The sequence below is a fragment of the Alosa alosa genome, chromosome 9 (assembly GCF_017589495.1).
Source record: "Alosa alosa isolate M-15738 ecotype Scorff River chromosome 9, AALO_Geno_1.1, whole genome shotgun sequence".
Lineage (NCBI taxonomy): Eukaryota > Metazoa > Chordata > Actinopteri > Clupeiformes > Clupeidae > Alosa > Alosa alosa.
The window spans coordinates 15,841,428-15,865,039 of NC_063197.1; the positions used below are offsets into that span (position 1 = coordinate 15,841,428).

Here is a 23,612-nt window from a genome sequence, read left to right on the forward strand (position 1 = left end):
TGTGACTATAAGAAGAGGTGTGTCTGATGAGTCTCATATAGGATAACTATTCTGCATTGGTTTGGAGTCACTAGGTCATATGGCTTGCAAGGTATTGAAAAAAGGAGACCATTCCTGATGGCAAATAATGTATTTTCTTTAAATATTCATATAAAATACAGTGTGCATGCAGTGACTATAAAAAGAGGTGTGCCTGATGAATCTCATAAAGGATAACTATTCTGCATTGGTTTGGAGTCACTAGGTCATATGGCTTGGGAGGTATTGAAAAAAGGAGTCTGTTTCTTATATGAAATAATGTATTTTCTTTAAAAAATTCATATAAATACAGCGTGCAATAGTCGCTATAAAAAGAGGTGTGTCTGATGAGTCCCATAGAGGATAACTATTCTGCATTGGTTTGGAGTCACTAGGTCACATGATGTCAAAGCTATTGACAAAAAAGACTATGAAGGTAATTCAGAAGGTCCTTTATAGACGGTCCCTAAGTAGGTCGACTGGGAGCAAGTAGACAGGTCATCTGTTTGTACATTGTCTGCAAACACGGGGTGAAACCGGCTGCATTAAAAAAAAATATATTAAAAAATATCCGAATATCAAATATCAAACTAACTTCACCTCGGTGAAAGCCACACAGTTCTTTGGCAAGCACATGCACTGATAGAGTGCCTTTTGCCCTCTATTCTGCCTGGGCATTATTCTTATGAAATGCATACGTTGATGGATGCTAGTTGTGGTGTAAGTGTGTTTGCTTTTACCTTTTGTTTTAACTGTTTTAACTTATTGAAGCAGTGCTGTAATTAACTGAATTAAGATGTTATTAAGATATTATTAAGCAATTATTATACCACTGTTTGGTTGAATTTCCCGAATGTGCAAAACTATGAGTACTGAAATCATATATTTGAATTGAAGTATGCTTTAGCCCAATTAATTTATTTCCCACAAGGGAACAAGACCCATGATCACCTAAGTTGCTAAACATACTTCCATTGACTCTGGTTGAGAAATTCAAAGTGAGCAAAGATTTATAAAGTTCACAGAGTTAACCAGCTGTCAATAGCTCACATGTTGAAAACACCTGCACATTAAGCCTATCAACTTTGAACCCCTGTAACCTGGCTGTTAGGGAATGGAATGTACCATTTTTTAGAGATAACAATGAATAACACACTATAAATTGTGATTTACACATTTACTTCAATAAATGAAACAAGTTTATTTAAGAGGTGTTACATGCTTTGCAAAAACATTGTTCATACAACTTCATGTCCATGTAAAATCTTTATAGTTGTCACATACAAATGGAACAGTCGCCTCTTTTAGATGCCTCCCTCTACCAATGTTTTGACCATTTCACGGTACAGGGCCAGTGAGTCCTTGCGTACAGTGCCAAAAGATACTAGATTCTGCAGAAGATATAACCAACTACTGTTGTCCACATCCAAAGGAAAGATATTGAAAGGCGCAAAACGTGAAGCTTTCTAAATGGCGATGTTGAGCAAAGATCTCCCGGATATTGAGGTAGGGCCACAGTATTGGGTACTTTACATGATTTCTAGCTATATTGTATCACAAATTGATTGTAACTGTTTGAGACTTAAGTAACACCTAGATAATAGTTTTAAGGGGTTTTCCCAAGAGTTTTAGGAACAACAATTCTTGCATTTCAATTGTATCTTGGGTGATTCCTTTGAACAGAATGCCATTCCTGTCATTTTAACTATGTTCTTATTTTAAAATAAATAATATACAAAACTCAAAAATCTCTTTTAGTTTCCTCAGTTTATGGCGTTGAAATTTTTTACTTAAGTTAAACATCCCAAAAAAAATGTAATTTGATTTCAGTACTCTGGACAGCGCAGAGATCCTCGAGTCACCTCACGTATTAGTTTCAGATTAACACAACAAAAGACAAAAAGAAGTGATGTCCATTCAAATAACTGGAAATGATAGTATATGAACTGTAATCTGCGCTCCACTCAAGATGGCTCATGGGGGAAAGGGGGTCGATGTCCCCCATTCAGGACCAATGTGATTTCTCGCAGTACCTGTTTAGGGCCATACATTATGAAACAGATGATTAAGACTATCTCGTTTTGGCTGTTTTAAAATTCAATCTATCCTCAAAAAAATATCTTCATTGTATGGTATTTAAGGTATAGAACCAGCCCATAGAACAATATGTTAAATTGCTGAAATATGTTCAATATGTTGAAAAGTGTGACTCCATACAGCTCTACACTCGTCTATAGAAGCCAAGAATAGAGGATTAATCAATCAATATTCTTTCCTCCTTAAATCCTTATTCCCTAATTTGGTTACCTGTTTGCAACTGTTTTCTGTTTTAATTCCACAGTGTAATAACACATCGGCTCTGGGTGTTTTCCACTTATGTTTTCCTTTGGTTGTTTTCTGTGGTTTGTGAACACACACACACTGGGAGACGTGAACACACAGTTAGTAGTGAGCACATACAAACACCCGGAGCAGTGGGCAGCCATTGCAGTTGGTGGTTAGGTGTGTTACTCAAGGACACCTCAGCCGTAGATGTGGACAAGGGAGAGCATTGATCAATCACCCCCATCCACATTTTCCCTACAGGTCGGAAATCGAACCAGCCACCCTAACCAGCAGGCCACAGCTGCCCCAAATAGTAATGCCCCCGTGGCATATGCTTAAAGAAATCAAATTGCGGACATTTTCTAAATGAAATCGAATTGTTATTTACTTGTTTCTAAAACATTTATGCAACTCCGGCTCAGAGAAACAGTTAATTTATTTTCTAAAATAAATTAGTGTGGCCCGGATGCGACCAGTGTTTCTGTGTATACAATGCTGGTCAACTAATCTGAGAGCTTTGCTGGAATTGTTATCAGTATACTATATCAAGGAAGCCGTTGAGATGTACACACTGTGAGCATTTTATTGCTCTGGTTACACCCTGGTGTCTTGCACCTCTGGTACCACAGATAGGGATTTTTGTGCTGATTCCATTGTGCTGCTGATGTTGAATACGTTTCTGATGAAAATGTCCTGCTGATGTATCGGTGGTGAAATGAAAATGGTTTGAAAGTGTGGCCCAACCATATTCTGCTGTGGAGATTTAGAGAAAAGATGCAAGGGTGTTTGATTGGCTGTGACTTTCAGAATTTCAATTTTGTTTGGCTCTTTACCCAAAGAGTAGCTCTGATTGAGGAATTGGGAAGGTCAGTGTAATGGCTTTCGTCACATGTGACAGATTTCAGCCTTAATTTTCACCATGCCATCTCTGGATAGATTGCAAATAGTAAATTGGATGCATGGGGATGTATGCACACAACATCTTTTTCATAAACATGTGGCTAGTTTAGTTAGTTTAGTTTATTTATTTAGCACACATTAACATTAAATGGTGCAAGGAGGGAACAAAGCCCAATGGGCTTGTACAGAGCTCCACCCCTTTCAATAATCACACTTAATCATGTACGGCTGACAAATAAACCATGAGAGGAGATAAAGTACAAATATAATCAATGACAATAAGGGAAAAGGAAAAGCAGGAGACAAAATACAAAAATCATCCAAAATGGATGGAAGAAGATGTGGCAGATCTATGGATTTGAAGGATGCATTAGAGATGTTAGATAGTATAATGACAAGAATTGAAGTAGGCAGGAATTAAGTAGATGATTCATGACAGGAGAAGATGTTTTTTAAGCTGTTTTTTAAAGAGAGAGTGGGAAGCTATGGCTCTTAATGGGGGAGGTAATTCATTCCATAGTATAGGGCCTCTGTATGGCATATTAAATTGGTGATGAGATGAGCGAGTGAAGGGTACAAATAAATTATTATTGTGGCTGTGTCTAGTGCGATGAGAATGTATGTCTAATGACCGGGTAAAGGGAGGCTGGAAGATCTTGAGTACTGTATGAACTTGTGAATGAACAAACAAATCTGGTAAGTATTCAGTTTGTAAATAGATAGAATAGAGAAATTAATAAAAAGTGGTGCTGATGGGGCATATCTGTTCAGGAACCTTTTTTGAATAATGCATCATTTCTTGAGATGGTTTGGATATGAAGCTGCCCAGACCATGTTACAGTAGTTTAAATATGGAAACAAAAAGCTGTAGTAAAGAGTTAAGTGAGCAGAGGGATGAATTAGAGGACAGACTTTTCGTAATATACCCATCATCTTTGTGGACCTTTTGTAGACGAGGTCTATATGGTTTGTCCAGTTGAGTCTTTCATCTACTAGTACTCCCAAGAATTTTGTTGCTTTTACTTGCATGATTTCTGCTCCACTGATAAATATTTTAGCTAACTCTTTGGGGTACGACTTATTTGTGCTGCAAAAGATCACAAAGTTACATTTCTTCACATTTAACGTTAACTTATTAAGTTGAAACCATTTAGAAATAACAGATAATTCATCATTTACACTGTCAATCAAATACTTAAAATCATTATGAGTTGCTATAAGATTAGTATCATCAGCAAATAATACAGGAAGAAGCTGTTCACAGGTCATGGCTAGGTCATTTATATAGATCAGAAATAATGATGGGCCCAGAATAGATCCCTGTGGCACTCCATGAATAATTCTGGACTTGGTAGAATTATACCCATTAACTGATACATATTGTTCTCTATTTTTTAGTAATTTGAGAACCAGCTCAGGGCAATATCCTTAATGCCATATCTATTTAATTTGTCAATCAAAACACTGTGATTGACAGTGTCAAATGCTTTGCTTAAGTCGAGGAAGATCCCGATGGCTTACTTCCTGTTATCCATGGCAGATGAGAAAATATTGGTAAGCTGGAGTAATGCATGTTCTGTCGAGTGTTTCTTACGAAATCCATACTGGTGCTCATATAGAATGTTGTTCTCATTTAAGTGCTTGGATAGTCTTGTGTAAACTATGTTTCTCATAGACATCTGACGCAAGGCCAGTATGTCAGTTTCATGAGTTAAGTTTTATGCTTCCACTGAGGAGCATTAGGTAGAGTTTTTAGGTATTCCCAAGTTCTTCAGCATTTACCAAGCCGCTCATTAATGATATGATTGGATGTGCTAGAGGGAGTGTGTGAGAGAAAGAGAGAGAGGTAATACAGGTAAGAACACTACTGCAATCTTGTTATTCAGCCTTTTGTCAGTGATGGAAGCACTGCTGTAGTTAATGCTACTGGGGAGATGTGATTAGTCACAGTTGCACAAGTGGTTAAATTCTGAGAACAATTTCTCCTGTCACAGAGGTACATTCACAGGGCACAAGATAAAGGCAGGAGGTCATGAAACGGATGGTAAACATTACCTTATACAACGTCTGCATTCTGCCCTCTGCAGTGCTCCCCTCGTGTTGTGTAAAATGTGAGATAACATTCCAGAAGTTTCTTTACTATAGCAATATTATTTCACTATTTGATCACATCCTGACTTGATATGTAATATGTATAATAATTGGTTAAAAAGACAGAAAGCACTTAAAAATTAAAGGAAAGACAGAAAAAGGATAGAGTGACGTAAGACTGAGGAGGAGACATGAAGTTCAGGTTCAGTCTCATACCAAACATAATTAAATGTATCCTATATGTCTATAAAGCAGTGTTATCACACAAATCATTTGTCTTCTAATGAACTTAAATCACCATTGTCCCACACACATGGAGCTCAGAGTCAACACGTGTGCTGTGTCTCATGCCCCCTTGGTTAAATACAGAGGAGCAGAGTCCACTGCTCTTCACTGCTGTCTCAGTCAGTCACATACCACAAGCACGTGGCAGGGGCCATGCATCATTGCACACATAGTGTTATGTACAACCCCAAATCAGAAAAAAATGGGACATTGTGTAAAATACAAATAAAAACAGAATGTGATAATATACACGTCTTGTAAACCCATATTTAGCAGCAAAAAGGACATAGACAACATGTTGATATGTTGAAAATGGAAAATATATGATCATTTTGAATTTCATGCCAGCAACATGTTTCAAAATATGTCTGGTTTTGATGCAGTACCATTTGAGGTCCAAAACACCATGGCTATCCAATTTGTTTTTCAGCTCTTTCCCTTGTTTGCAAAGATTTCTCTGGATTCTCTGAATGTTGAACAAAGTTGAATTGATATTTTTGATTTGATTCCACTCACAGAGTATCCTGGCTTTGAACCCCAGAGTGAAGAGCCATGCCACCATCCATTCGACAGCCTCAAAGAAGAGGGAGAAGAAGCACTGGAAGAGAAATATTGAGAAGAGCTGTGATGTAAGTACATACACACAAAAAACCATTCCATTTTCCCTGTAGCGCTTCATAGTTTTTATTGATTGCTATGATGCACTTAATGGAACTGGGATCCACTTGATCTTCATCATCACCTTAGCAGAGGTGAGGAGGTCATTAGTTTAACATGTTTATACACCCTTTTTCAAAACATTTCACATAGCTCTCATGGCAAGTAAGTTGCACTTGAATGTACATTTGATAGATAGATAGATAGATAGATAGATACTTTATTGATCCACAAGGTGACTGTAGGTCTTACATGTCAATGGCAGTTATATCTTGAGAGGAAAGAATACAGTTCATGCTGTGATATGCTTGTTTGCCTTTTTACACATACTATAACTATGTGAGTATCAGCAAATGCACATAGGAAAAGGTACAGTTGAACCTGCCCATATTGAAAACTATGTTTTGCATGTTGTTGTCCAATGTGTAATGATTGATTGAATACATACACATAAGAAGTAACTGTAAGGAGGAAACATTTGCTTTTGCTTTTTGCATTTGTTTCAAATGTTTTGTAAGTGTTGGAGCCTTTTACAAACAAAATGCCATTTTGGCCAGAGTCCTTCTGTTTACGCCTGTGTGTTTTAAAACTATGAAATGAAATGAATATGTGATGTCAGAGTTGAGAGAAGCAGTAATGCAATGGAGAAAAACAAATTAAGTGCCACAATGCATACAACACAAAAAGTGTTGTCCTTTGTGTCACAGACAAATACAATGCAGTGTTTTATAGCAGTACTTTGTCATGCATAACACCCAACACTGAGAAGTGAATGAGAACTGGTGGAATGGTCTATGACAGTACTTTATTGTGTTTGTGTGTTGTTGACAGACCTGTGTGAAGCTGGAGAACAACTTTGATGACATCAAACACACCACACTGAGCGAACGAGGAGCACTGCGGGAGGCTATGAGGTGAGGAGTGGACATTTCAAACACTCTCAGTGTCTGTGACAATGCCTCATTCACACCTGGCTGCACATGCTGTTAATGTTTTCATTTCATCTATCACCTGTCATATTTATTATGGAATAAGAACTTATGTTGAGGTGAACTAAGTCTATAGACAGCTGATTGCTGGTGAACATGTGAGTTGTTTAGAAAAGGATCTGATGCCTGTTGGGCCATTGACCATTTAGTCTTCTCCTCTCGCAGATGTCTCAAGTGTGCGGACGCTCCTTGCCAGAAGAGCTGTCCCACCAACTTGGATATCAAGTCCTTTATCTCCAGCATCTCCAACAAGGTGAGCAGACAGCTTATATACCAGTGGCAGCAGGACAGTCCCACTAATTCCCTTACCAGTCACAGCAAAGTGCTTCTCCATCCCGCGATAACTCACATAATCCCTCCACTAATCACTAAACACTTTACTTGGATAATCCGCCCACAGAGACTAAACAAATCATCTGTTGAGATTCAAATGCAATATATAACATTTTTGAACAAGTAGTGAACCCCACCTTGACCAAGTCAAAACTCTAACCTTAACCGTAATCATAAATTGTAGCTAACAGAGTCAACAGAGAGTTGTTTGAAAATCTAAGGGATCTGCAGATAGTCTGTTGGGGTATGGGGACTATCTGAATAAATTGTGACCCTAATCACAGCTAAATAAAGATCTTTAAAAGCAGAGTTGTGTGTGCAAACTGAGTTGTTGGGGTGTTTTTGCAGAACTACTACGGCTCAGCGAAGGCCATCCTATCGGACAACCCCCTGGGCCTGACCTGTGGCATGGTGTGCCCCACCTCGGAGCTCTGTGTGGGTGGATGCAACCTCTACGCCTCTGAGGAGGGGCCCATCAACATTGGAGGCCTGCAGCAGTTTGCTGTGGAGGTACATAGCCAAAGGACATGTTTGATATCTGTTATTTGTCTCAGAAATAAATCTGACTCTATTTGGAGATCACTGAATTCTGACCTGTACCTCCTAAACCTCCTTAGAAATAAAGAGCGAAAGAATAAAAACTTAACTTGAACTTGGGCTGCGACAAGGGGAAGGTACTAGAAAATGGTTAACATCTTATATTGATGTAATATTTAGCATGTCTAGGACAAACAGACTAGACAAAGAAGAGATCTTGTTTTGAATTTTCCTTTTCTCTGGGTGAGAACTTCCCACTCCACTCAGAGATTGGAGCTGCCATTATTGACACAGTTATTTGCCTCTTATCTTGTTTTGAAATGCTGACCACTGTCCATGCTCCATGCCTCCCGCAGGTGTTCAGTAAGATGGGCATCCCTCAGGTGAGGAATCCTGACCTTCCACCTCCCAAGGAGATGCCTGCCAGCTACCACACCAAAATCGCTCTGATTGGCTGTGGCCCAGCCAGCATCAGCTGTGCTTCCTTCCTTGCTCGCCTAGGATACGACAACATCACTGTGCTAGAGAAACAGGAGTACATCGGTGGCTTGAGGTGGGGCTTGACCCCTTGTGTGTTTGTGTGCGAGTGTGTGTGTGTGTGTTTGTTTGTGTAGTCCAGTTTCAAATAAAATAGGCTTTGTGCATATGGTATATAATATCACATTAATTATATTTTGTTATAATTTCTATGCTTATGCTGTTATGAATTCTAAACTTTGAATGGCTTCTCTATATTTCTCTGTGGTGTGTGCATGCATCTTTTAGCACTGCTGAAATCCCCCAGTTCCGTCTGCCCTATGAAGTGGTTCAGTTTGAGGTGGACCTGATGAAGGACCTCGGAGTGAAGGTAACGACGCCTGACAGCACCAACAAAAACAGAACAGGAATTTGTCTTTAAATGAAAGCAGCTGACAGTGGCTCAAGCGTTTGAGGTAAAGCGTCTTTTCTCTGGCAGGTTGTCCTGGGAAAAGGTCTTGGTGTGAATGGCATGAGCATCCCCTCTCTGAAAGATGAAGGGTATGAAGTGATCTTCATTGGTATTGGTAAGTAAGGGGGTTAAAGTGGATGGATGTTTGGATGAATCATTGTGTGGCAGATGGGTTATGGACCGGACTGATGTCATATATGGATGTTCCTTACTTTCCAATCAGGTCTTCCACAGGCCAACAGACACAAGATATTTGATGGGCTGACTGTAGACCAGGGCTTCTACACATCTAAAGACTTCCTGCCTCTGGTTGCTAAGTCCAGTAAACCAGGTGAGGAAAAAACGTCTATATACCACAGTAAACACACACCAGGGCTTGAAAACGAAATTATTTTTCAAACGTTCCGTTCCGAACGGTTCAGGTAGGCCTATGTTTAACGTTTTCGTTCTTGCATGCGTTCCGCCACCAACATATCGGTCCTGAACCGGTTCGAACATAAAATATCGTTCGTTCTTAAAGTTCGGCAGTGTTTGGCGGGCCTATCAAGTCTATTTTTGTGAACTTTACCTTAGAATAGACGTACTCATTATTTGCCCTTGATTTAGCCTATACCGTAGCTATGCCCAAAAATAATAAATCACAGGCGGCATCCAAAAACATTCAGATGGGCTATCCATCCCATAGCCTACAGACTTACTGTAAGCCTAACCTATGCCTATAAATAATTTCTTATCAAAAATATTTCTGGATACGTGCTAAACTCCTTACCTGGTTTTATCCATATGGATTTCTTCAAAGGCTTGCGCTATAATTTCCAACCTGTCTGTTGCTGACAAGGCCTATCTCAAATTTTCCGTTTAACTCTTCTACATAGAATAGGCTATAATTGCGCAAACATTTCAAATCCCGACTTTAAAACGACAAGGCGTGGACAGGCAAAATAGGCTATTATGCATAGGCTACAAACAATTTCCAAATAAGTTTCAGTAGCCTACGCTACGAGCTGGCCTAAGATCCGAAGTGGCAGACGGATAGGTAGGCCTAGTTGGCTACATAGCGGCTTGTTAGCTCACATTAACAGTGTAGATGCGGGCTTGTTTTTCGCACAACCGGAAATAGTCTCCCTGACATAGGATATGCTTTTGTGAAATTTTATAAAATATATAGAGAACGAAAAAAAAACATTATTAACCGGTTTTGTGGATTTCAGAATAACGTTTCTGTTCCGGAACAGTTGAAGACCATTTTGTTTTCGTTTCCGTTTCTGCTCCTCGTAAAATTCCGAAAAATTCCGTTCGTTTTCGGTTTTCGTTTTCGTTCCTTGAACTGGTTCGGAGCCCTGACACACACTGTCCTTTTTGTTAACAGAGAAAGGTCTGTAAAAGTAGTAAAAGGACCACCAGCAAAGTGGCATACTAAGAAGAAGCATACTTCCTTATATAGCTCTTTTTGGGGGATATTATAGCACTTGTGTAATGTTGAGGCCAAAAAGTCCCCATTTGCCTGTGCCCACACACACACAAACACACACACACACACACACATACAGATACAGACAAACACACACACACACACACACACACACACAACCATTTGATATAATACATCAGTTTTCTCTGAAAAGTTACTGTAATACTCATTTTAACAACCCCCTCCCGCCTCTCTCTCTGTGCAGGGATGTGTAGCTGCTCCTCTGCGCTGCCTGAGTTGTATGGGAATGTGATTGTGCTGGGCGCTGGAGACACGGCATTTGACTGTGCAACCTCTGCCCTGCGCTGTGGCGCCCGGCGTGTCTATGTTGTCTTCAGGAAAGGATTCACCAACATACGTGCTGTTCCAGAGGAGGTTAGACTGACCACCACATACCTTTGGGTTAAATAAGATGGCCCTCTTACCAAGTCATCAGTAGTGTCATTTAGGTAGTGTTTACTTTTATGGGTTTCTGGTTTGTAAAGGAAAGTATAGGAAAATATTTAGATTTATAAGATGTATAGATGTAACATTTTGGTCTGGATTAAGCCTACTCCAGTTCTCTTCTAATCAGGAATAGGTCATAATCAGTGTGCAGGAAACAGGCCCTTAATGTTGGAAATGAAAACTGTGTTGTAAGATGCCTTGTTTGTCAGCACCAGCACAGATTCACCAAAGGAACGTTTCCTATCAGAATCAAAATCCTATCAGTGAAATTCCTTTATTATCACAGACTCACCAAAGGAATGTTTCTTCTCCTCTGTCTTGTGAGACAGATGGAGCTGGCGAAGGAGGAGAAGTGTGAGTTCCTGCCATTCCTATCCCCGCGTGAGGTCATCATGAAGAATGGCCGAGTGGTGGGCCTGCAGTTCTGCCGTACGGAGCAGACCGACACTGGCGACTGGCTGGAGGACGAGGAACAGATCGTCCGGCTCAAGGCTGATTACATCATCAGCGCTTTTGGCTCGGGGCTCACTGACCCTGTCGGTAAGTTGGCACTGCCCTCTGCTCAACTCAAACAAGCACAGCTGGCAAGGAACTTGATTTCCTTTGACCTGCAGAACATATATCAGCATAGTACTGAATTTTGTGTGCTATGGACAGTCAGGCAGACAGAAGAACAAGCAGACAGAGTCCTTTGACATACCTTTTGGCTGCCCTTTCCGTAATCGTAAATCAGCAACCTCAAGTATGACAATTGAAAGAGAGTTGATGACAAACTAGTGTATTCAGATGGTATTTCATTCCTCACCTGAGGTATGAAAGCTCAGGACAGGAGTAAACCTGCATCTACTGCACTGTGCCACAGTGAAAGCCGCCATGGCTCCCATCAAGCTGAACCGCTGGGGAACACCGGAGATCAACCAGGACACCATGCAGACCAGTGAGCCCTGGGTGTTTGCTGGCGGAGACATCGCCGGCATGGCCAACACCTCTGTTGAGTCCGTCAATGATGGCAAGCAAGCGTCTTGGCACATCCACAAGTACATCCAGGTGAGATGGATTGTCCTGTGCAGCCCCTTATCGCATCATATTCATCTAGGTTTCTGTGTGTATCTGCACCTTGTTTTATGTGTGTGCGAATAAGTCTTTCCACATGTCTGTTTGTGTGTGTTTGTAGTCTCTACATGGCGAAACTGTGGGCAGCACTCCAAAGCTGCCGCTGTTCTACACTGCTATTGATGCTGTTGATATCAGCGTGGAGATGGCCGGCATCCGATTCCCCAACCCGTTTGGACTGGCCAGTGCTCCACCAACCACCAGCACTGCCATGATCCGTCGTGCTTTTGAACAAGGCTGGGGCTTTGCCCTCACCAAGACCTTTGGCCTTGATAAGGTATCTAATACTGAACCCACTAACAGATTGTTCTTGGGACTTGGTGGCGTTACCGAGCTAGCTTCTCACCACTGCTGCTACAACGGAGTTGGCTAAGCCTTCACGTAGCCTAAGTGAAACCACTACCAGTAACGTTCATGGCGACGTTTGGGAAAATTCACGATTTTGATTCCAACACGGAACATTGGAGCAGGTATGCAGAGCGGTTGAACTTCTATTTTGTTGCTGATGGAATTGAAGACGATGCGAAGAAGAGGGCTATACTCTTGACTGTTTGCGGGCCAGTCGTTTATGGAGTGTTACGAGACTTAATAGCCCTCTCAGTGCCTACAGATATAAAGATAAAATGGAAAAGTTACGGGACCATTACGACCCTAAGTGTAATTCAATTGAGGTTTAAATTTCAGTCATGTACACGTAGCACTGATGAATCTGTGAACTGTTTTGTTGCTCGTTTGAAGCATCAAGCTACACACTGTGATTTCGCGGGAACATTGGAGGAGAGATTAAGGGATCAGCTAGTGTGGGGCATTGCCATGGAACAACTCCAGAAAAGGCTCCTGTCATTGCCAAATTTGACCTGGGGGAAGGCATTAGAGATATGCCTAGCGTTTGAGATAGCCGAGAAGGGTGTTTTAGCTTTGCAGTGCCCAAAAGAAATCAACAGAGTGGCGTCCACTTACCAGCCTAACAGGGCTCGGAGAATGCCCAGCAGCAAGACAACGACAACCCAACCTCGCCGTTGCTATCGCTGTGGAGAGGCTCATTTGCCTGATAGCTGTAGATTTAAGGATGTTGACTGCCATTACTGTGGCAAGCGAGGCCACATTGTTCGCTGTTGCCGTAAAAAGGAGAGCGAGGGCCAGAGAGCAAGCCTGAAGTCAGAGCATGGTGGCAGGGCCAATGTGGTTACAGAGAGAGTGGGCCTGCCAGTTGACAGTGAGGAGGAAGAGATCGCTTATGTCTTAGCAGTGGTAGACAAGCCACCCAGTCCTATAGCCTCATGGAGCTAAATGTGAACGGGGCTCAGATACATTTTGAGGTGGATACTGGGGCCTCTCGCACTGTCATGGCGGAAAAGACATTCGGACGCCTGCGCACTTATGCGCCGTCATTGGAGTTAGAGCCTTGTAACATCTCTCTTCGATCGTATACAGGACAGCACATAAGCCTGAGGGGGGCCGTTCAAGTAACAGTTTCATACAAAGGCCAGTCTTGTGGTGGCTGGTCAGGGTGGCAATTTGCTTGGACGTGACTGGATTAAATCCCTGCCGTTAGATTGGCCAGAGCTATTGGACAGGCTTTTCAAAATGTCTGAGGAGTCTCTAGCGGCTATCCTTGAAAATCACACGGCTGTTTTTCGCAATGAACTGGGAGAGCTAAAAGGGACAACAGTGACCATCAACGTGGACAAAGCTGTTCCGCTGCGTTTCTGTAAAGCCCAGACAGTTCCGTTGGCCCTGCAGGGAAAAGTTGAGACTGAGTTGACACGTCTGGTGGAATCTGGAATCCTCCAACCTGTCACATACTCTGAGTGGGCAGCCTCGGTTGTCCCAGTTTTGAAAGGGGATGGCTCCATTTGCATCTGTGGGGACTATAAACTGACAGTAAATGTGGCGTCCAGAGTAGAGTGCTACCCCTTACCCCGCATTGATGAGCTGTTCGCTAAGCTAGCCGGGGGAGTCTGTTTCTCTAAGTTAGATATGTCCCATGCTTATCAGCAGCTGGTTTTGGCAGAAGAATCTCGTAAGCTGGTCACAATCAATACCCACCGGGGCCTGTTCCAGTACACACGCCTTCCATTCGGCGTGTCATCCGCCTGTGCCATTTTTCAGAGGGCAATTGAGGGCCTGCTAGGGGGGATAGATCATGTAGCTGTTTAGAACAACACCTGCGCACCCTGGACCAAGTGCTTTCCCGGCTGGAGGGAGCTGGCCTCCGTCTGAAGAGGTCCAAATGTGTCTTTATGGCACCAGAGGTGGAATATTTGGGCCATAGGATAACATCAAGGGGGCTACAACCGTTGGAAAAAAAAAGTACAGGCAATCAAAGACGCTCCTGTGCCCCAGACCACCAGTGATCTTAGAGCCTATCTAGCTATGCTGAATTATTATGGGCAGTTCCTTCCAGATCCAGCCTCCATAGACCCTTTCAACAATAAAAACAAAAACAATGCTTGAACGTTCTATTTGGGCCCCAATCTACTTCCTCTGCATTAAGATAACATATGGAATGTTAAAAAGGAAGTCTTGTGGGGCCAACTATGATGCTGATAATGGAACTCTCTTGAAAGGGTCCGTACTCGCACCTTTGCATGCTCTGTTGCGTTCAGGGGCAAAGTGGGAATGGGGCGTTGCGCATAAACATGCATTTGACAAGTCAAAGGCCTTGTTGTCTTCAGGGGTGCTCCCAGCCCACTATGACCCCACACTCCCACTGGTGATTGCTGCTGATGCTTCACCATTTGGCCTCGGAGCAGTATTGTCTCACAGATACCGAGATGGAACTGAGCGCCCAGTCTGTTTTGCATCGCGAGCTCTGGCACCAGCTGAGAAAAGGTACGCCCAAGTGGAAAAAGAGGCCCTGGCCGTTATTTTCGCTGTAAAAAAATTCCATCAGTTCGTCTATGGCCACCAGTTCACGATCCAAACCGATCACAAGCCTCTCCTGGGGTTGCTGGGTGAGTTAAAGAACATACAGCCCACGGCATCAGCACGACTGCAAAGATGGGCGCTCCTCCTGATGCAGTACCAATACACCCTGGCGTACAAACCCGGGGCGCTGATTGCTCATGCTGATGGTTTAAGCAGGTTGCCACTGCCCCACACGGTGCCAGACCCCGTCACTCCCCCTGAGCTGGTGTGTCTGATGCAGCAGCTTCAGACAGCACCCATAACCAGCACCCAGTTAAAGGACTGGACCCGACGTGACCCCCTTCTGGCCCGGGTATGCCAGTACATCATGGGAGGGTGGCCACCAACCTGCCCTGCTGGAGATATTCAGCCCTATTTCAAGAGGCGTGAAGAGCTCACAGTTGAGGATGGAGTCCTGTTATGGGGGCTTCGCGTCATCATCCCACCACAAGGACGGCAGGCTCTGCTGGAGGAGCTGCATGAGGCACACCCAGGGGCATCAAGGATGAAAGCTGTAGCACGGGCTTACATGTGGTGGCCTGGCCTGGGTGCAGCCCTGGAAGACCAGGTGAAATCCTGCACAACCTGCCAGCAAATCAGGAACGTCCCTCCAGCAGCATCTGTGTGCCCTTGAGAGTGGCCTGGGAAGCCCTGGACTCACCTGCACATATGCTGGCCCGTTCCTAGGAGAAATGATTTTGGTGCTCGTGGATGCTCATTCGAAGTGGTTGGAAGTGTTTAAAGTGAAGTCAGCCACATCAGCAGCAACAGTGGATCACCTCAGAGAGGTTTTCAGTGCACATGGCCTTCCACATACCATAGTGTCCGATAATGCCACTGTCTTCACCAGCTCTGAATTCGAGGGGTTTTTGAAGATGAATGGTGTTCGTCACCTCACCTCCTCCCACTACCACCCATCCTCAAATGGACTGGTGGAGAGGGCAGTGCAGACACTGAAGAAATCACTTAAAAAGATAACAGATGGAACACTGAGAGAAAGGTTGGCAAGATTCCTGGCAGCATACCGTTTCACCTGACACGCCACCACTGGTCTCTCCCCTGCAGAGATGATGTTTGGTCGGCGTGTACGCACCAGGTGGGATCTGTTGCGGCCTGACATGCAAGCGAAAGTCCTCCGTAGTCAAGAGAGAATGGTAGCAAACTCAAAAAGACACCCATTCAGTTGGGAGTTGCCACTCAGAACAACAGTGTGGGTAAGAGACTTCTCGGGAAGGGAGAAGTGGCTGCCCGGCACAGTGATCGATAAGACAGGGCCACTCTCCTTACAGAGTGGAGGTAGGTGGGAACGTGTGGCGTCGTCATGTGGACCACCTACTGTGCCGACACACCTCTCCATTAGCCAAGGAGGAGTGGGATCCAGGTAATGAGCAGCAGAGCATCCTCCCACTGGAGCCCCATACTCCGGAGGGCACCACTGCGGGTCAGCCAGACGGTGAGGACATCCCACATCCCGATACGGGAGAGTCTGCTGGAGCTGGGTCTAATGTTGTCCCCTGGCGGTCAATCAGAATCCGCAATGCACCTGTTTGTTTAGATTTGTAGTTGGAGCGGGAGGCCACAAGAAAGGGGCAAAGGGGCCTAGCCTGTCCGCGGGAGTGAGGGCAGTCTACCCCTCACTCTCAGTTAATTCTGGTGAGCCTACTGAAGTTGTTATTTCGGTTGCCAGGGAAATTAAGTGTAATTAAGTGTTTTGAACTATGGGGGGAGGAATGTCATAACGTGAGGGTTTTATTTAAGGTATACTGTTTTTGTATTGCCTTAGTGTGCGTGTGTGCAAGAGTGAGTGATGACGTATGGGGGTGTCGTGGGGCTAGTTGCCAGGTGATGATAAACTTCTTGTATTTTACGACTGGTTCAATAAAACACCGGAGTTGTGCCCGGTATTGAGAAGCATCTTGGATTGGACATTGCTTTAATCGTTGTTGAGGTTACAACAATAACCATAAGTATTTGTTAAACTTTTTAAGCTATGCTTCATGGGATCTAGAGGTTTAAGATTGGGACTAAAATGACACAATTGTTCTATGCGACCCATTGGAGGCTTGAATGGCACACTGGATGTTTGTTACAGTGTCTATCTTTGAAGGGAATTCATCATTGTTGCATTTTTTTTTTTTTACCTCAGGATCTTGTGACCAATGTGTCACCTCGTATTGTTCGCGGCACCACATCTGGTCACCTCTTTGGCCCTGGTCAAGGTTCATTCTTGAACATTGAGCTGATCAGTGAGAAGACGGCGGCCTACTGGTGCAAGGGGGTGGCTGAGCTCAAAGCCGACTTCCCAGAAAACGTAAGTGCCAACGCTTACTATGGTCGTGTACGGAGCTCATGCATGACATCTTTTCCTGGGAATGTGCTTTATCTGTAAATCCAGAAATGGAAATGATTACCCACACAGCCCATAACCCCCCAACCCCAAAACACACACCCACACCATATCCCCCCATACACACACATAATATACCTTTTTAATTACTACTTTTAAGTTCTTTAAAGTTGAGCTGGCTCTTGAGCAAAAGAATTTCTTTACTTATACCGGTAATTCCTTTTATGAGCACATGACAATAAACTACTTGAACTCAGCCCGAGAAGGAGGCAGAGAATATTGTTATGTGGTCTGCTCTATTTACTTCAGATTTTCATAGTGTTGGACCTGGTCCTCCTACACGCTCCTTTAATAATTTCAACACATCCTCCAACTGCCATGTGTCCTCTGGCTCAGTGTGTCCATTATGGTGTTCTTGCAGATTGTCATCTCCAGCATCATGTGCAGTTACAACAAGGGAGACTGGACGGAGCTGGCCCAGATGGCAGAGGTGTGTGTGTGTGTGTGCGAGAAAGAGAAATGTCACAGCTGCTGATGGAACACAAGTTGACCTATTTTGTGTCTGTGAGCAGAAATCTGGCCCAGATGCCCTGGAGCTGAATCTGTCTTGCCCTCACGGCATGGGAGAGAGAGGCATGGGGTTGGCCTGTGGACAGGCAAGTCTCCTACACGCTTTCAACACACACATACACACAGAAATCATGTCTACTCTGAGCATTCACATATATCGCTCTTTTCGCTGGTGAGCATGTGTGGGGTTTGACCTGCTGGCTGTGATTGTCTCTTACATGCTTTCAACACATATATACACCCACAGAAATTATGCCCACTTTGAGCATTCAGATATATCGCTCTTTGCACTGGTGAGCATGTGTGGGGTTTGACAGTTGAGCTGATGGCTCTGGTTGTCTGCAGGACCCTGAACTGGTGAGGAACATCTGCCGCTGGGTCCGTCAAGCTGTGAAGATCCCCTTCTTCGCCAAACTCACCCCCAACGTCACCAACGTCGTGGACATCGCCACGGCGGCTTACGAGGGTAAGAGGCCGATATCATGACAGTCAAGGACACGTTCACTCTCAATTAGGTTTTATGATTTCTTAAGGACAAATTATGTTTGACTGGTACACATGGATGGGGAGCTATTGTGACAATTGAGAGTAATGGAATGTCTAGCCTATTTAGCCATTTTGTCCATGATCAGTTGACTGCTGCCTACAGCACCGGCTAGTGAGTTGACTTGTTGATGGAACCCCTAGTCCTAAACTAAAAGATTTTTTCAATGGAGATTTTCGTTGCTTTTTTTAAGTTTGCTTTTAATCTAGGACTAGGCCTAATCCATGTACGGGAAACTGGCTCATGACATTATATTGTGAATTATAATCCGTTTGTCTATCCACAGGTGGGGCTGATGGGGTCACTGCCACTAACACAGTGTCTGGCCTAATGGGCCTGAAGGCGGACGGCAGCCCTTGGCCTGGCATTGGCATGGGGAAGAGAACCACCTATGGAGGAGTGTCTGGTAGGTGCATCCCAGTCTAAATCTTACCAGTGCGAAGAAGAACTACAGTAATGCTACAAGATTTCTATAGTAATTCTATGATATTCTGTAATACCTCTATAATGTCCTTGCCCTCTATAGTGTTGCTGTAATTCAGTCCTATATTGCTTCTCTAGTATGTCCAAAATACTATAAGATTCCTCTCATTCTTTTTTGTTTGGGCATGGCACTGAGGAGGCACCTGTTCACTCAGAAGTCTAACTTTTAGAAGTCTTACAGAAGTCTAACCATTCTGTTTCCCAGGTAATGCTATCCGACCAATCTCCCTGCGTGCTGTGTCGGCCATTGGTCGCGCCCTGCCGGGTTTCCCTATCCTTGCCACCGGGGGCATCGACTCTGCTGAGGCAGGATTGCAGTTCCTGCACGCTGGAGCCTCTGTGCTACAGGTACACTCCAGTTACCTGGCATTACTAACTATTCACTTACTACACTTACTTTGAGCAAATACTGTGTAAGAAAGCATTTGTCATTTACCTATTTAGTAGGTACAACTTTTACCCATTTGACTAGCAGCGTGTGTCATGTGTGTCCTTAGATCTGCAGTTCAGTGCAGAACCAGGACTTCACAGTGATTGAGGACTATTGCCTGGGCCTTAAGGCTCTCCTCTACCTGAAGAGTATCGAGGAGCTGAGGGACTGGGATGGCCAGTCTCCCCCGACCCTGCGCCACCAGAAGGGCAAGCCTGTGCCCCGCGTGCAGGAGCTGGTGGGCAAAGTGAGTCCATATGTACTCCTCTGGGTGGAGTATTCTGGCCAGCATTTGCGAGACGAGTCAAGGACGCACCGGGTGTTAGTTTACACCAGCAGAGCAGAGTATTGTTTCTATAATAAACAGGCATTTGAATTGAATGATAAGTAGTAGCTAAAGAAAATGAACATGAATGAATGAATGAATGAATGAAACCTTTATTGCCCCAAGGGGTAATTTGTCTTGCATTTAGGAGCCATAAGTTACATAGAGATAGACAACATCTTTTAAAAAAAAATACTTTCACACAAATACAGTTCATGTGGTAACCCTGAGACTAATGGCAAGCATATTCTGCTATTTTAGCACTGAATCAGTTGGATCCGACAATTCGGGCCAAATTCCTTACCGATCTGTTGTGTAGTTTGAGCAGGCTCACAATGTCCGATTAGAAGATCAGACAATCAACGTTACAGCTCCGGTATAATCCAAGTGAATTTCAGAAATGTGTGTTCGTCTTGCAGTTGAATGTATAATGTTAGCATGGCAATCACAGCAGATTGAAACATGTAGTGTGAGTTAACATATCCTATTGCAACTGACCCCCTTCCTCCAGAGCCTGCCCAGCTTTGGGCCATACCTCATAGAGAAAACCCAGGCTGTGGCTGAGTATAAAAAGAAGCTGAGAGACGCCAACTACAACGTTGCCATAGACACCAACGATGCCAGGGTCTTCATACCCAAGAAGTCTGTGCCATCTGTGAAGGTGAGCAGAGCAGCAGCAGTAAAGCAGGCACAGTGCCAAGACACATACAATCTAGCGGTTACTGGACTTGAATCAGTTACCTAAACTTATTGGGGGCAGAGGACATTATGATTGATCTGATTTGCGTAAAATTTTCCTACAAGATAGTCACCATATCTCTGTCCTTCTACAATACCCTCTGGATCCAGAAGTTGTAATCAGGCAATTCCACGGAAAATTGACTTTTTGTCACATCCATAACGCCAGTGAAATGCCTTGGCATTTGTATGATGTTAATGATTAAATTTTTTGTGCATTTTTTCTCATGTACATTCTTCAGCCAAAAATAGCAAATGCTCAAATTTCATGTAATCATTCACATCATACCACACCATCACTTTTTACTGGCGTTATGGATGTTACAAAAAACATTTCCATGGAATTGCCCAATTATGTTTAACTTGCTTTAACACCGAGATAGGGGCAAGGGTCTGTAGTCACCCAATTGTTCTCATCTTACCTTTGAGTTTGGATTTTGTTAAGATTCTGGATAGATTCAGTTCGGTGCTGTGATGTGACTAAATGATGGTGGCGGCGTTGCTCATCATTTCTTCTGCTGCTATAGGATGTGATTGCCCGAGCCCTGAAGCACATTGGGGCCTATCAGGAACTGGACAACCAAGAACAAGTAGTGGCCCTGATAGACGAGGACATGTGCATCAACTGTGGGAAGTGTTACATGACCTGCAATGACTCAGGATACCAGGTACATACTCATGGACTCCTCTTACTCACTTCTGTCACACTTACTGTACCTCCATAAGGTCATGGAGGGTTGGTATGGGCCTATTTAACTCATCAGTTAAACGTTTAATTCCACTGACAATAGTTAAATCAAAATAGGTAACTGCTCCATTGATCCTTGTAACTTGTTACTGTTGAGTAGTTGTCAAATACTTTATATTGGTTTTATGCTACATATGAAGTGTTATGTCACATCTGCCTTAACCCCCATAACCCTTGAATTCAGTCATTGCTTCACCTTCTCTTCCACCACACTTCTAACAACCTAACATGCACTAACCATGCAGTTCACTCCTCAACCTCCATCACTTGGCTAGTACTTATAACTTCACTCTCATCCTCTAGTAATAGTATTGACTGATGCAGTATTCATTCCCACCTAAGGTCTCCTCTGCACTGTGGCTTGATGGTTAATCAAAATTTTTGTAAGTGGCTTTGGATAAAAACATTTGCTAAATTAATAAATGTAAATGTAACCTGCAGGCAATCGAGTTCCACCCAGAGACGCATCTCCCTGTAGTCACGGACAGCTGTACTGGTTGCACCCTATGCTGGAGCGTCTGCCCCATCATCGACTGCATCAAGATGGTCACCAGAAAAACGCCCTACGAGCCAAAGCGTGGCATCTATCCACCAGTAGTAAACCCCGTTTGCTAGAAGTTATATAACCCTAACATTAGCTAAATCTGTAACGCACAATACAACATGTCAATGCATTTCTTACATATATACAGTATATGAGAACGGTTAGCCTGAAAACGTGATTGATAGATTCCTATTTAATCCAACTGAGGAGAGGCACTGATTCCTGAGCAGCCTTGACTTCAACAGGCTTGGTTGAGGAGTTGTCATTGTTGAAGCTAAATAAAGAACTGGGCATATCCATCAACACTGCTGGCAGTGGGATCTTAAGCTGAGATAAAGACCCATGTAGAAGTCAGTAAAGATCAGACATATAATGGCTGTTGCGAGATTAAATATATTACCATGAAGGATTTAGCCTTGGTGGGAGCTGGTCTATAAGAACCCCTACATTTAACATAGGTTGCAGTCTCATAGGGAACATAGGGGGGCAGTGGTAGTGTAGTGGTTAAGGAGCTGGGCTAGCGTGCAGTAGCCTAAAAGTCGTCGGTTCAATTCCCGACTTCCACCGTTGTGCCCTTGAGCAAGGCCCTTAACCCCAAGTTGCTCCGGGGACAATGTGATCCCTTGTAATATAGCTGACATATGTAAGTTACTTTGGTCAAGAAGTGTCTGCTAAATGTAATGTAATGGAACAGGTGAGTGGGGACGGGCTGAATTAATTTTTTGCTTTAGGTCTTCCAAGATGTACAAGAGAGAGCCCAGCAACCTATGTTAAATTACCTAAATAAATACTATGTGACAAATTTGCCATGTTGAATGAAATATGATTTCAAATTAACATATTCTCTGACATTCTTTTAAATTCAAATAAAATGTTGATGTTTGCTTCCTGCTTTTCATTATGTCTGCAGAATAATTATGCCATCACTGGTATCAATTAAACACCAACTCAGTATTTACATCCATTACCTGGTCATTGGGCCTCATTCACCAACCGCTCTTACTGAGAAATTTGTTCTTAAAACCCACTTACGCTAGCCTAGAAATCTAGACGCACCCTAGCGGCAGCAAATTACATTTGCTTCCAGGGCTAGTCTAGCAACTCTCCATTGGCTTGTGAGCTCGAAAAATTAAAGTTCTATCAGGCCAATCAAATTGTGTATAGAGTCGTTAGGCGGGCTTAACATAATGATTGATGGCAGAGTTGCTACGGTTTGGCTTGAATTCCCTGCTAATTGAAAACAAAGAAGATGGATGTTGCTTTTGGCTAACAGTGTGACACGAGTTAAGCTTGTTTTAAGTTGGCAAAAGTTTGAACTAGCCAACTAGCTCCGCTGGTGGGAAAACGCATGGGACTCAGCGCTGTCCTATTGCGTGCAGAGGGTATTTGAAAGACAACCGATTATCCCGCCCCTCGGACTGAGCACTGCGTATGGCGAGTGCCCAGACCCTACATTTTAATGTGGGTCTGGCTTGTCAGGCTACACTTTTGCCGTTTTTAACGAAGATTATGGTATTCACCAATGTTGTCTTGTTCTTAGGTAAGAACAGAATCTATGAACACTCAAGAGCACTCTTACACACATTTGAGAACTGACTTGTTTGTGCAAAATCAATGGTTATTGCATTTTCATATCTGCAATTGTAAAATCTAATAGAATTTAAATGACAACTATGTATATATCTCTATATATCTATATATATATATCTCTATATATATATATCTCTATATATATATATCTCTATATATATATATCTCTATATATATATATCTCTATATATATATCTCTATATATATATCTCTATATATATATCTCTATATATATATCTCTATATATATATCTCTATATATATATCTCTATATATATATCTCTATATAT

The 23,612-nt window shown here is 43.1% G+C and overlaps 1 protein-coding gene across 1 annotated transcript; it reads left to right on the forward strand.

The window, feature by feature from the left end:
• The first annotated feature begins 1,372 nt into the window (after positions 1-1,372).
• Positions 1,373-22,617, forward strand: dpydb (dihydropyrimidine dehydrogenase b). The gene is made up of 23 exons (XM_048253594.1): positions 1,373-1,524; positions 6,138-6,248; positions 7,108-7,190; positions 7,431-7,518; positions 7,947-8,108; positions 8,492-8,688; positions 8,901-8,982; positions 9,091-9,178; positions 9,287-9,394; positions 10,740-10,909; positions 11,311-11,521; positions 11,844-12,028; positions 12,156-12,371; positions 17,151-17,315; positions 17,773-17,841; positions 17,924-18,007; positions 18,267-18,387; positions 18,752-18,871; positions 19,154-19,296; positions 19,446-19,625; positions 20,215-20,364; positions 20,969-21,109; positions 21,631-22,617. Exons 1-23 carry the CDS (start codon positions 1,489-1,491, stop codon positions 21,802-21,804), a joined length of 3,084 nt encoding a protein of 1,027 aa, XP_048109551.1. The 5' UTR covers positions 1,373-1,488; the 3' UTR covers positions 21,805-22,617.
• Positions 22,618-23,612: the final 995 nt, after the last annotated feature.

What these genes read in the sequence shown, in the direction of transcription:
- dpydb (XM_048253594.1), top strand. Translation starts at nt 1,489, where the DNA reads ATGGCGATGTTGAGCAAAGATCTCCCGGATATTGAG. An exon ending in TACGTGCTGTTCCAGAGGAG is followed by an intron (nt 10,910 to 11,310) that starts GTTAGACTGACC and finishes CTTGTGAGACAG; the next exon opens with ATGGAGCTGGCGAAGGAGGA. An exon ending in CTGGAGCCTCTGTGCTACAG is followed by an intron (nt 19,297 to 19,445) that starts GTACACTCCAGT and finishes GTGTGTCCTTAG; the next exon opens with ATCTGCAGTTCAGTGCAGAA.